The sequence below is a fragment of the Anser cygnoides genome, chromosome 30, assembly GCF_040182565.1.
Source record: "Anser cygnoides isolate HZ-2024a breed goose chromosome 30, Taihu_goose_T2T_genome, whole genome shotgun sequence".
NCBI lineage: Eukaryota > Metazoa > Chordata > Aves > Anseriformes > Anatidae > Anser > Anser cygnoides.
The window spans coordinates 1,263,186-1,276,053 of record NC_089902.1 but is presented as its reverse complement, the minus strand read 5'-3'; the positions used below and the strand labels follow the sequence as shown (position 1 = coordinate 1,276,053).

The 12,868-nt window shown below is 50.3% G+C and overlaps 1 protein-coding gene across 1 annotated transcript; it reads left to right on the top strand.

Annotated features, from left to right (window-relative positions):
• The first annotated feature begins 10,551 nt into the window (after positions 1-10,551).
• LOC136787602 (olfactory receptor 14J1-like) lies at positions 10,552-11,121 on the top strand. The gene has a single exon (XM_066984915.1). It carries the CDS (start codon positions 10,552-10,554, stop codon positions 11,119-11,121), a length of 570 nt encoding a protein of 189 aa, XP_066841016.1.
• The last annotated feature ends 1,747 nt before the right edge of the window (positions 11,122-12,868 follow it).

Here is a 12,868-nt window from a genome sequence, read left to right as displayed (position 1 = left end):
TCGCCCCTGAGCCTGCTCTTTTCCAGGCTGAACAATCCCAGCTCCCTCAGCTACTCCTCGTAAGACTTGTTCTCCAGACCCCTCACCAGCTTCGTCGCCCTTCTCTGGACTCTCTCAAGCACCTCCATGTCCTTCTTGTAGCGAGGGGCCCAAAACTGAAGACAGTACTTGAGGTGTGGCCTCACCAGAGCCGAGTACAGGGGGACAATCACCTCCCTAGACCTGCTGGCTTCGCTGTTTCTTATACAAGCCAGGATGCTGTTGGTCTTCTTGGCCACCTGAGCACACCGCTGGCTCATATTCAGCCGACTATCAACCAGTACTCCCAGGTCCTTCTCTGCCAGGCAGCTTTCCAACCACTCATCTCCCAGCCTGTAGCACCTGTAGCCTGACCCCCGAGGGACACCACTCATCACCAGCCTCCACTTGGATATAGAGCCATTGACCATCACTCTCTGGGTGTGACCTTCAAGCCAAGTCCTTATCCACTCAATGGTCCACCAGCAAATGCGTATCCCATCTATTTGGAGACCAGGATGTCATGTGGGACCGTGTCAAAGGTCTTACAGAAGTCCAAGTAGATGACATCGGTCTGTCTTCTTTTGTTGTCTGATGTGGTCACTCCATTGTAGAAAGCCACCAGATTGGTCAGGCACCACTTACCCTTTGGTGAAGCCATGCTGGCTCTCTCAGATCACCTCTTTGTCTTGCAAGTGCCTTGACATTGATTCCAGGAGGATCTTTTCCATGATCTTGCCAGGCACAGCGGTGAGGTTCACCATTCTGTAGTTCCCTGGGTCCTCCTTTCTGGGTGACCCTTTCGGTGACAAACTGGAGCTGATTGATACGGCGGTGCACTAAGGCATAGAGTGGTAACCAGGCTAGAATAAGAGAAAGTAGGAACCAATAAGAAGGAGTTGTTAGGTTCAAACGGGCCTATAGAGGGCTACGTGTGATCAAAAGGAATGCACCAATCAGAAGTCTGTAACTACGTTTGGCAGCCACGTGCAGCGCATGTAGGGGCTCAGAAAAGCTATATAAGATCTGGCATTGGGACAATAAAGGGTCTCCATTTCTCGACTATCTTGGAGTCTGTGTCGTCATTCCCTTCAAATGGTGACCCCGATGTGATAAGGGGTAGAGCAATGCTGCACGAGCATCCGGAGGGAACCCAGCCGAACGAATCAAGCTCGCAGCTGGACTGCAGCTTCAACCCCGGGACATCGCCTGAAGGACAGGTGAGCGGCTGGGCATTCACAATGGGAGCCAATCTCTCATGAGAAGAAGAAGCAATAGTAACATTATTAACGCTATTATTAACCAAAAGGGGTGTAAAATATGACCCATTTAAGATAAAGCTACTATTAAAGTTTTTGCAAAAACAAGGGGTCCCCTCGATGGCCTCAGCTATATTCGATGTAGAGACTTGGGAACAAGTGGGGGAGAAAGTGTGGGAGGCAGCATCAAGCGGGGATGTGACCGCAGCTGAGGTTATGACCACGTGGCGCCTGGTAATGGAGACTTTAAGAGCGTGGCAGGCGGAAAAGAAGGTACAGAGCGCCACCGCCTGGGCGATCCTGATAGCAGCTCCGGGATCGGAGTCTGATGAGCTACCAGAGCAGGACAATTTAATAGACGTGGGGGACGATCAAGAAGAGTGTTGCGAACCAGCACTGCTTAGCCCTACTCCGCGAGCTCCCTCAGCTCCCACATTGCTCCATCTTAATAATGCCTCCGTGGGAATTCGAGTTTTTGATCCACGGGAGTGATGGGAGCAGGTATGCCGGAAAGCTTTAAAGGACGGGGACCCAATAGGAATGGCTTTCCCGGTAGAAGTGCGTGCCAATGGTCCAAATGAGTATCACGCTTTTCAGTGGGATTTAATTAAAGAATTACGAAAGACGGTGACTACGTACGGGTTGCATGCACTGTTTACACAGTCATTGTTAGAGAACGTCATGACTGGTCAATTGTTAGTGCCCTATGACTGTCGCCAGATTGCTGCAATGATTTTAACAGGTAAAAGATATAGCGCGCTCCTGTTGGGGTGCTCAAGCACCACCTTGACAGGATTTTTTGTACTGCCTGGAGTTATTGATGCTGATTATGAAGGGGTCATACAAGCCATGGCCCGGACTCCCTCGCCACCGGTGCTTGTGCCAAAGGATACCAGAATTGCCCAGTTAATATTATTTAAAGCAACGGTTCCCCAAGCAGAACAGTGCGAGTGACGTGACAGGGGTTTTGGGTGAACAGGATCCCCGTCAGTCTTCTGGGCCTCGACCATTGCCACCAAAAGACCTATATTGACCCTGACACTACATCACCCGACTGCTGACCCCCCGAATGCGTCACGGTGTTAATGGATACAGGGGCAGATGTAACAGTAATAGTCCTAAAGGACTGGCCTAGCAGATGGCCGTTGGATTCAACTGCAAAAGGCCTCATGGGGGTGGGTGGTGTTTCCAATACTTGTCAAAGTAAATATATGCTTACCATTAAAACTCACGAAGGTTCGGCATACCACGTTCGGCCATATGCTGCCCCAATACCTGTCAGCCTCCTGGGGAGAGATGTGATGGGGCAGGGCAATTTCATCCTGAGCTCTCCGGAAAATTTTCGATAGCGGCCATTGACAAGCGACCACTCATGAAACTCACCTGGAAAACTGAGAAGCCAGTGTGGGTGGATCAATGGCCGCTTCCAGTGGAAAAGGTCGCTGTGCTCCAAGAACTTATTAAAGAGCAATTGAAATTAGGACATATCACCCCCACAACTAGTCCTTGGAACTCACCAATATTTGTGATCAAAAAGAAAAATGGGAAATGGTGACTGCTCCATGACCTGCGTCAGATAAACAACGTCATGGAAGACATGGGAGCTCTCCAGCCCAGATTGCCTTCCCCTACTATGCTCCCTCGAAGTTGGAATATACTAATTATTGACTTGAAGGATTGTTTTTTTACTATACCACTTCACTCTGAAGATGCTCCCCGATTTGCCTTTTCAGTCCCAAAAATCAACAGGGGTGAACCCATAGACAGATATCACTGGACTGTACTATCCCAAGGGATGAAAAATTCCCCAACTATATGCCAGACATACGTTGCAGAAGCTTTGCGCCCTGTGCGAAGGCAATTCCCTCACGTGTACATTTATCACTATATGGATGGTATATTGCTCTCCAGCCCATCCAAGAGCTTAGCGCAAGAAGTGCTGCCTGTTCTACAGCAGGAGTTGCAAAAAAGAGGGTTACAAATTGCGCCAGAAAAAATCCAGACGGAAGCACCTTGGAAATATTTAGGCTGGAAGATATTACAACAGAGTATTCAACCCCAAAATGTAGCCATCACAATGGAAATCTGCATGCTGAATGATGTCCGGAAGCTTATAGGAAATATAAATTGGATACGAACGCTCTGCGGCATTGATAATCAAACCTTAGCACCATTGTTTGAAATTTTGAAGGGGGACATGGACATTAATGCACCCCGAAACATGACTAATGGGGCCAGAATAGCTTTAAGCAACGTTGAGGAAAAAATTTCAGCCCAACAATGCCAACGATGCGCGGAAAACTTACCCATTCAGCTCTACATATGCAACCAGAATCCGCAACCTTTAGCTATCATTGCGCAATGGGATCCCGCCGCAGCAAATCCACTGTTGTTACTGGAATGGGTATTCTTACCTCATCAACCTACTAAGACATTCGCGACTCGCATTGAAATGTTTGCAGCCTTAATTAAGAAGGGCAGAGAACGTATCGTAGAGATAGCTGGAGAGGAACCAAAAAGCATTGCTATCCCGATAGTTAAGGACTACCTCAACTGGTGCCCCCAGAATAGCATTGAGCTGCAAGCAGCCCTTTCGGGCTTTGATGGTCAATTAGATATACACCTCCCTTCTCACAAAATGTTCACCTTTTATAATAATGTGCAACTCGAGGTTAAACCCCTATATAGATGGCACCCTATCCAAGGACAAACTCTATTCACTGATGGGTCGGGGCGAACAGGAAAAGCAGTAGTTACATGGGAACAAGGGGGCCAGTGGAATCACATAATGGAAAACATTCAAGGCTCCCCACAAATAGTAGAATTGCATGCAATAATATTGGCATTTAAACAATGGCATCAGGTCCCAGTGAATATTGTGTCAGATTCACAATATGCGGTGGGAGTGGTACAACGAATTGAACGATCTCAAATCAGGCACATTCAGAATGAAGCACTATTTGCAAAATTCAAGGAATTGCTATTCCTTGTTGAGCAACTTACCCATCCATACTGTATAATTCATATTAGGAGTCATACCACCTTACCAGGTTTCCTTACAGAGGGGAATGCCCGAGCCGACCACCTAGCTAATGTAACATTGCGAGTCCCGGTACCAAATACACTATCTCAGGCTTGTTTGTCACACCAATTCTTTCACCAGGCAGCGAAAGTATTGTCCAGACAATTTGCCATCCCTATAGTAGAGGCAAAACTCATTGTCCAAACCTGCCCAGATTGTCAACAGCAGACAGGCCCACTGACTACCGTCAATCCTAGGGGCCTGTCCTCCCTTCAGATTTGGCAAACCGACGTTACTCACATTCCCAAATTCGGAAGGTTAAAATATGTTCACGTATCCATAGACACCTTTTCACACGCAGTCTGGGCCACGGCGATGGCAGGCAAGACTAGCCGCCATGTCCAAGCACATTTTCGTGCAGCCTTTGCCGCCCTTGGCATCCCAAAAGAAATAAAAACAGATAATGGCATTGCATATGTCAGCCACTCTACAACGGCATTTTTTCACACTTGGGGTATCACGCACAAGACAGGCATCCCACATTCACCCACAGGACAAGCCATAGTAGAACGAGTACACCGCACAATAAAGGACCTGCTAGCAAAACAAAAACAGGGGGAGACCCAAGAGACACCACAGAATAGGTTAGCTAAAGTAATCTATGTTATGAATCAGTTAACACTACCTTTTCAACACGAAGATGTACCACCCTTTATTAAGCATTTTAAAAGAATGGAATCAGGACTAACATCAGTTAAAACAGGGAAAGCGATGGTTATGATGCAAAACTTGGATACCGGGGGGTGGGAAGGACCATACCAGCTAATAATTTGGGGGCGAGGGTACGCTTTTGTCTCCACAGGACAAGGACCACGATGGCTGCCAGCCCGTGGCGTGCGGCCTTGGTTGGGACCACTGCCCTCCTCCACCTCTGCAGTTTCGGCGCAGCATGGGTCAAAATCCAGCCCAGATGATATTTCAACAGCTTAAAAAACTGAAAGAGTTGTCTGATAAGCTAACAACAAGCTCACTGGGATTGGAGCCTTGGCTAAAGGGATTAGGAATAACCGGGTGGCTAACGGAGTTGGTAAAAGATAATGATTATTTTGTTTATCGCGTTTGTTGCAATTATAATAGTTATACCAAGCCTATTGCAATGTTTGCAAAAAATGATTAAATGTTCGTTGTGCATGATTTGGCTTGTAGAAACAAAAAAAGGGGGAATTCTGGGTGACCATTTTGGTGACAAACTGGAGCTGATTGATACGGCGGTGCACTAAGGCATAGAGTGGTAACCAGGCTAGAATAAGAGAAAGTGGGAACCAATAAGAAGGAGTTGTTAGGTTCAAACGGGCCTATAGAGGGCTACGCGTGATCAAAAGGAATGCACCAATCAGAAGTCTGTAACTACGTTTGGCAGCCATGTGCAGCACATGTAGGGGCTCAGAAAAGCTATATAAGATCTGGCACTGGGACAATAAAGGGTCTCCATTTCTCGACTATCTTGGAGTCCATGTCGTCATTCCCTTCACTCCTTTCTACCCTTAATCAAAAGGGGAGTGATGTTTCCCTTTTCCCAGTCACCAGGGACTTAACCCAACTGCCAGGACTCTTCAAATAGGATGGAGAGAGGCTTGGCAACTACATCAGCCAGTTCCCTCAGCACCCTGAGATGCAAGTCATCAGGCCCCATAGACTTGTGCATGTTTAGTTTCATCAGGTGGTCTCGAACCAGCTCTTCATTTACAGCAGGTGGGACTTTGACCCCCCAGCCTCCATCTCTGGGTTCAGGGAAATGAGACTTGGGAAGCCTGACTGGCAGGGAAGACTGAGGAGAAGACATTGCTGAGTCCCTCAGCCTTCTCCATGTCTGTCATTATCAGTTCACCCTTCTCATCCATCAGAGGGGGAACACCTTCGCCTTTCTTTTCTGAGCCATGTATCTATAGAATCTCTTCCTTTTATTCTTTGCATCGCCTTCAAAGCTCAGTTCCATCTGTGCCATGGATTTCCTTATCCCATCCCTGCACATCCGAAACAAAAACATGCTGGAGGGCCTGGAAAAAGGAACCCTGGACCATAGAAGCCATTCTGGAAACAAAACTTGTAGGTAGGAAGCGCAGTTTTGCGGAGGTGCAGAGCTGATGGCCACATTGTGGACAATGTTACTAAAGACCTTTGTGTACTTTTCCCTCCTGACAACAATGCCACTTCCTCCTCAAGAATGGAGTAGCCAACAGAGGTGAGAGAGATACTCTGTGATCATGAATGTCATCAGAAAGCTGATCCCAATAATATATGGGGAGGTCAGGATCAGCCTGGACAAGAGAGATGTGAGATTTTGGGGTGGGAAGAAGAGCTTGGCCAGCAGAAACCTAGGATTTCATAGAGGTAAGAGGGTTCATGCAATGTTGATGTAAGAGGGTTCATGTAATGTTCATGCTGCGGTAACACTGACTTAAAACAGTCATGTATGGCCCTTACCTTACTTGAACCAGGAATTTTAATCCCTAAACCTAAATGTTACTACAACACTCTAAAAGGAATCAATTTTCTCTCTTGCTAACCCTAATGTCTTCCCTTAACACTAACATTAAAATTTTCTAATTAATTAGAAAGATTAATTAGTTAGATTAATCTCTAACCCAGAACGTGAAAAACAGGTACCGAGGGGGCTAGAGAAAGTGGTGAGCTCTACCTCATGATCTCCTGCCCCAGCAGGAGGAATGTGACTGGGGCAGTGACTGGGAGGTCACTTCTGTCTCTGCAGCTGATAGGGCAGCAGCAGGAACGTGTCACGCAAAGGGACTGTGAGGTCCCTTGTGTCTGGAGGTGGCAGGTCAGCCTTGGCTTCTCCCTGGGATCGGCACTTTGGGGCTGACATCTGCCAGTGGCCCTGCTAGGCCAGCAGAAGGCCCCTGCTTGGCATGCTGCCTGTGGGATCCCCTCTGCCTCCATCCCCAGGAGGACCCAGACACAAAGAAGGCCCGCACAGGGGTTGTTCTGTCCCTTCTGCTTGAGGCCAGGACTGGACAGCAGGAGGCCCAAGGCTTGGCTGTGTCTAGCCAAGAAGCTGCAAGGCCAGCAGCAGGCCCAGGCCTTGGAAGATGCTGCTGAGGTGACTTCTGTCTGCTTGGCTGACAGGCCGCAAGGAGCCTGATGGGTTGGGATGCCTACTTCAGGAGTGGTTTCCACCCTGATGGAGCTTTCTTTGGTAGTAGGAAAGAGCAGGAGAGTTCTTTCTCTGCCACAAAGTGCACGTTGGAAGGTTGGCACTCGCCACGAGGAGGAAGAATTCTCCAGGGAAACAACTGGTCTTCCTCCTAGAGCTTGAGGCAAAGAAGACATTAAGTGCCTAAGCCTTTACCTCATCTCTTGTCACTGGGTTTCCCCCACATCCAGTAAAGGATGATGATTCTCCTTAATCCTCCTTTATTAACATATTTATATAATTTTTTTTTCTTTTTATATTTTGCCTTTTTGACAAAAATCTGTCCATCAGATAGCCTGCTGTGGAGAGGACAGAGGCGTCTGACAAGGCTGAGAGTCCCAACAGGACCCAGGTCTTTGTGTCCATGGCTCTGGCTGTTGTCTCTGTCACTGAGGCCTAGGAGGAGACAGCTTATCGGTAAAGCACCAGGGCCTTATTGCCTCCTCGCCCCCACCCATGAACCAGGCAGGGCTCGTACCATTCTCGTGCACTTGGCCATGCACTTCCCCATCTCCTCCTGCCCCACGAAGAGCCCTGAGCAGTGTGTGAAGGGAAAGGATCTCCCTTCCCAGGGGCTGGTGGTCAAGGCCTGGCCCTTGTACTTGCTGAACCACATCCAGTTTGGAAAAGTGACATCAGGGTCACCTTCACAGTGCCTTTGTCTCCTTGTCCTCACTGCCTCCAATGCTCTGCTCTAACGAGCTCTAAGGGAGGCTGTGTCAGTGCTGGCCCTCAGGGGGACACTGCAGGAAACTTGCCTCTGACTTGGACTTCTTGAGAGATGCCTTCAATTTTGTCTCAGTGCCTGAGGTTCGTGGGCTCCTCAGCAAAGCCCCCCGAGGGGGGATTCCAGTGCCTTGGGCTGGGCGTGTGGTGCTGAGCTGGGCCGGGCTCGTGGGACAGAGAGAGCTCGTGGCAAGAGGGCCCTGGTGCAGAGAGACAGCTGTGCCCAGGAGCAGCTCCTGTGCACAGCGCAGCAGGGCTGGGGGCTCTGACCGCAGCTGGCACGGGGACAGGAGAGAAGGAGAGAGGGCTTGGATGCAGTGAGGAGCGCAGCAACAGAGGGCAGCATGTGGCAGGACAGATCTGCAGGCTCTTGGCACCGTGAGTCTCTGGCAGCAGGGCCATGCAGGTGGGGTTGCCAGAGGGGTCTTCTACAGCTAACACATCCGATGGCTGATAGCATCTGTTAGGATGGGTCTCACTGTTTCTCCAGCGAGGAGTAGAAGATGCTGTAGAGAATGGCATTTATGATTGCAATTTTCAAGAGAAAGATCAAGGCAGGGGCTACCTGAAAGGCAAGACTTTTTCTGCACTCTGTGCCTGAAGAATCCTGCAGTGGAGGGGAGGCAGGTTTCATGGTAATGGATTGTCAGGGTTGTACAGGAGACTGAGACTCCTAGAGCCTTGCAGTGAGGGACCAATATGCCATCAATGAACTTCATAAAGTCCCTTCCCACACCTCAGCCCACAGACTGCATCAACATCATCATTGTGGTCCTCTCAGGCTTTATCCTAGTTGATCTTTGGGAGCTGCAAACCCTCCGATGCCCAGTGCCCTGCCTTTGGGAGATCTTTGCAGGCTTGAGGGGAGCACAGATCGTTTGCAATGAGCAGGAGCTGCCTCCTCTGCAGGCAGAGCTGCAGCACAGGAGGGTGTGCTGAGTGTCCGTCTGTCCCTCCCTGGCCTTGCCTCCCCTGGCAGCAGCACATTTCCATTCCTCCTGGCTTCTCCACCTGGCCGTGCTGCTGCTGCTCTTGTTCCCAGGCTGCCTGGGTTTGGGGGTTTCACCTGCCCATGGAGTGAGCCCTCGGGGTGCCTGGGGGAAGGGGAGTACGGGGACAGGGTGAGGGGTCTGGAGATGGGCACTTGGAGCCTGGATTCCTTTGCTCCCTGCAGTGTCCAGGTTTTTTAGGCACAGGAACAAACACCGCAGGGAAGTGGTCACAGCACTGAGGCTATCACAATTTAAGAAATATTTGGGCAACACCCTCAGGCATGTGGGCCAATTTTTGGGTGCTTATATACAGATTCAGGGGTTGGATTTGACGATCCTTGTGGAACCCTTCCAAATCAGGATATTCTATGAGTCTATGACTCTATGAACCTCTGAGTGCAATTGTCCTGCATCTCAGGTGGATGCCAGTACAGGGCAGCTGTGACCAGCTGTAATGGACAGACTGGCTGGCCTCTCTAAAGAACACTCTGTATTAAAGGGACGGTCCCTTTGCCTCTGACAATCCACAGGTTTTCTCTTGGATTTCAGCAGAAATGCCCAGGATTTCTGCCTTAGAAAAAGTCCTCAGGATTGGGGTGGGCAGCTAGACAAAAAAAATACAAAAATAAATCCCCACAGCCACGCTCTGCAACTGAATGAATTGTGAACAACAATATGGAAGAGCTCTTTATTAGCAAGTGACTTGAATCTGAAATGAGCCAATGTTCCTCTTAACCTCTTGCTGTTGGGCAGGACTGCCTCATGTGTTGCTCACAGCAGAATCCCCTATTCACTGGGATATCCTCAGGCAGTGTCAGTAAGACCTCCTGAAAGGCACCTGCCAACTGTAATCCTGAAAGAGGACAGTCATTACATTGGATTAATTGAGAAAGAGAAAAAGATTTTCTCATAAAAGTTTTTGGATTTATTAATGCTTTTTATCCCCCTGGGACAGAAACACATGCCAAGAACCAGCAAATGGCCAACAGCAGCTCTGTGAGCGAGTTCCTCCTGCTGGCATTCGCAGACACGCGGGAGCTGCAGCTCCTGCACTTCGGGCTCTTCCTGGGCATCTACCTGGCTGCCCTCCTGGGCAACGGCCTCATCCTCACCGCCGTAGCCTGCGACCACCGCCTCCACACCCCCATGGACTTCTTCCTCCTCAACCTCGCCCTCCTTGACCTGGGATCCATCTCCACCACTCTGCCCAAAGCCATGGCCAATGCCCTCTGGGACACCAGGGCCATCTCCTATCAAGGATGTGCTGCACAGGTCTTTTTCTTTCTCTTCTTTATATCAGCAGAATATTTTACTCTGACTGTCATGTCCTGCGACCGCTACGTTGCCATCTGCAAGCCCCTGCACTACGGGAGCCTCGTGGGCAGCAGAGCTTGTGCCCAGATGGCAGCAGCTGCCTGGGGCAGTGGCTTTCTCAATGCTGTCCTGCACACGGCCACTACCTTTTCCCTGCCCCTCTGCCAAGGCAATGCTGTGGACCAGTTCTTCTGTGAAATCCCCCAGATCCTCAAGCTCTCCTGCTCGGATGCCTACCTCAGGGAAGTTGGGGCACTTGTCTTTACTCTTTCCTTAGTGTTTCTTTGTTTTATTTACATTGATCTGTCCTATGTGCAGATTTTCAGGGCTGTGCTGAGGATGCCCTCTGAGCAGGGCCGGCACAAACTCTTTTCAATGTGCCTCCCCCACCTGGCTGTGGTCTCCTTGTTTGTCAGCACTGCCATGTTTGCCTACCTGAAGCCCCCCTCCATCTCTTCCCCATCCCTGGACCTGGTGTTTGCATTTTTGTACTCGGTGGTGCCTCCAGCAGTGAACCCCCTCATCTACAGCATGAGAAACCAGGAACTGAGAAATGCACTAAGGAAATTATTTTCATAGGTACTCCTGAAGCATCAGTAATATCCTCCCCATCCTAACACTACTGAGAGAATTTCTCACAAAATGTTTTCTGAAATTGTTTTGTCTTATTTTTAAAATGTGTGATTATAATATTTTATTTTAAGAAAATTTCTTCTTATCCTCCTACCTGGTAATTTTTATTTTTACCCAGTCATCTAGTCTACTTTGAGAATCAAAATTCCTGTGTAGATGAAGACAATAAAGAAGCTATGAGATATTCAAAGCTCTCAGATCCCATCTCATTCTCTCAACAGAGAAGGGGCTCAGGGCCAAAAGCCCTGCTGTCACATTCAGGAACATCCCTGGTAGTCCTTGGGGCTGCCCATCACTGAGCAGTGGGGCAATCTGGAGCTTCAAGGACTGGAATCTGGATCTGCTCTGTGCCTCGGCCAGGCCTCTTGTGCTGGCCTGGGGAGCGGGGCTGGCCCTGCGGGGCACAGGCACTCTGTGCTGGGGATGTCCCAGGCAGGAGAGCAGGGCTCCTGCAGCTTCACGGCCCTCCATCTCCTGAGCCGTGGCTGGCCCCAGCGCGGGGGCTGCTGGGGAGGCCCAGAGCCGCCTTTGTGCCAGCAGCTGCGGTGCCTTGCGAGGGGCTGGGGCTGTGCTGGCCGTGCCCAGAGCCCTGCAGCAGGCTGCGGTGGGCACTGGCCTGGGGCCAGCCCAGCCTGGGCTGCTGGGCTGGGGAGAGGTCCGGGAGGTGGGGAGAGGTGGGCAGGGGCTGGGCTGGGCTGGGCAGTGCCCGGCAGAGGGCACCAGCAGCGTCAGGGAGCGGTGGCAGCATGCAGGGGAGGGCTCCCAGCAGGGCTTGGTGCTGCAGAGCCAGGGCTGGGGAAGGGAGCCCCGAGCTGCAGGGGCAGGGGACACGAGGCCGCTCGGGGCCCTTGCTGGCCTGGGCAGAGCAGGAAGGGGGCCCAGGGCATTCGTCCCCTCACCGCAGCCTGCCACGACCTGCACGGCGCTCACGGAGCGTCCAGGGCCAGGCTCTGCCCCGTGGTGCTCAGGGAGAGGGCAAAGCCTCTCTGAAGAAGAGGCTGAAAGTGAAAAAGGTCCCTCCGCTGCCCCGTGGTGTGACAGGGCCAGGGTGGGACAGCTTACCTTTATTTGATGTAGTTCTTGTGTAATTTGCATTGGTGATGGCACAAAAAGACAGCTCCTTCACCAGTGATGTACATCCTTCTTCATGTTAGGACACAACTGAACGTCCTTCACTCTGCTTTATCTCACAGATGAACTGGATTAGGTCTCCTTGATTACTCTGAGGCACAATGCAGTGCTTTTTGCCTTCTGCTACTCCAGCACAATATGTGTGACTTTCCCTTCCTCTGCGCATTGACCTGACGGGTCCTTTCACATTTTTCACTTTCAAAACCTCAGATGGACGGGGACCATTTCCAAAGTGGGGCAAGCTGATGGGTTCTGGCTCAGCCATTTGAAGCGTACTCTACTTGAGTTTTGCAGCCTGAGTTTGCTAGAGATGACCCAGGAAGGTAAAGGGATGTTCAAGTGTCTAGTAGGAATAAGGGAGAGTATCATGGGATTCCAATGGCAATTTCAAATCTAGGTCAATCCCAGGAACCCACTGAACTAAGGTGTTGTCTTTGAAGGGGTTTCCTGTGCTGGGCTGGGCTGCAGTTACAGGGACAAAGACCACTGCTGGCAGTGGAGGTGCCCTGGGAACTCCACCTGGCTCCACCTGATTTTCCCAAAGGGCTCCGGTCTCCTGCAG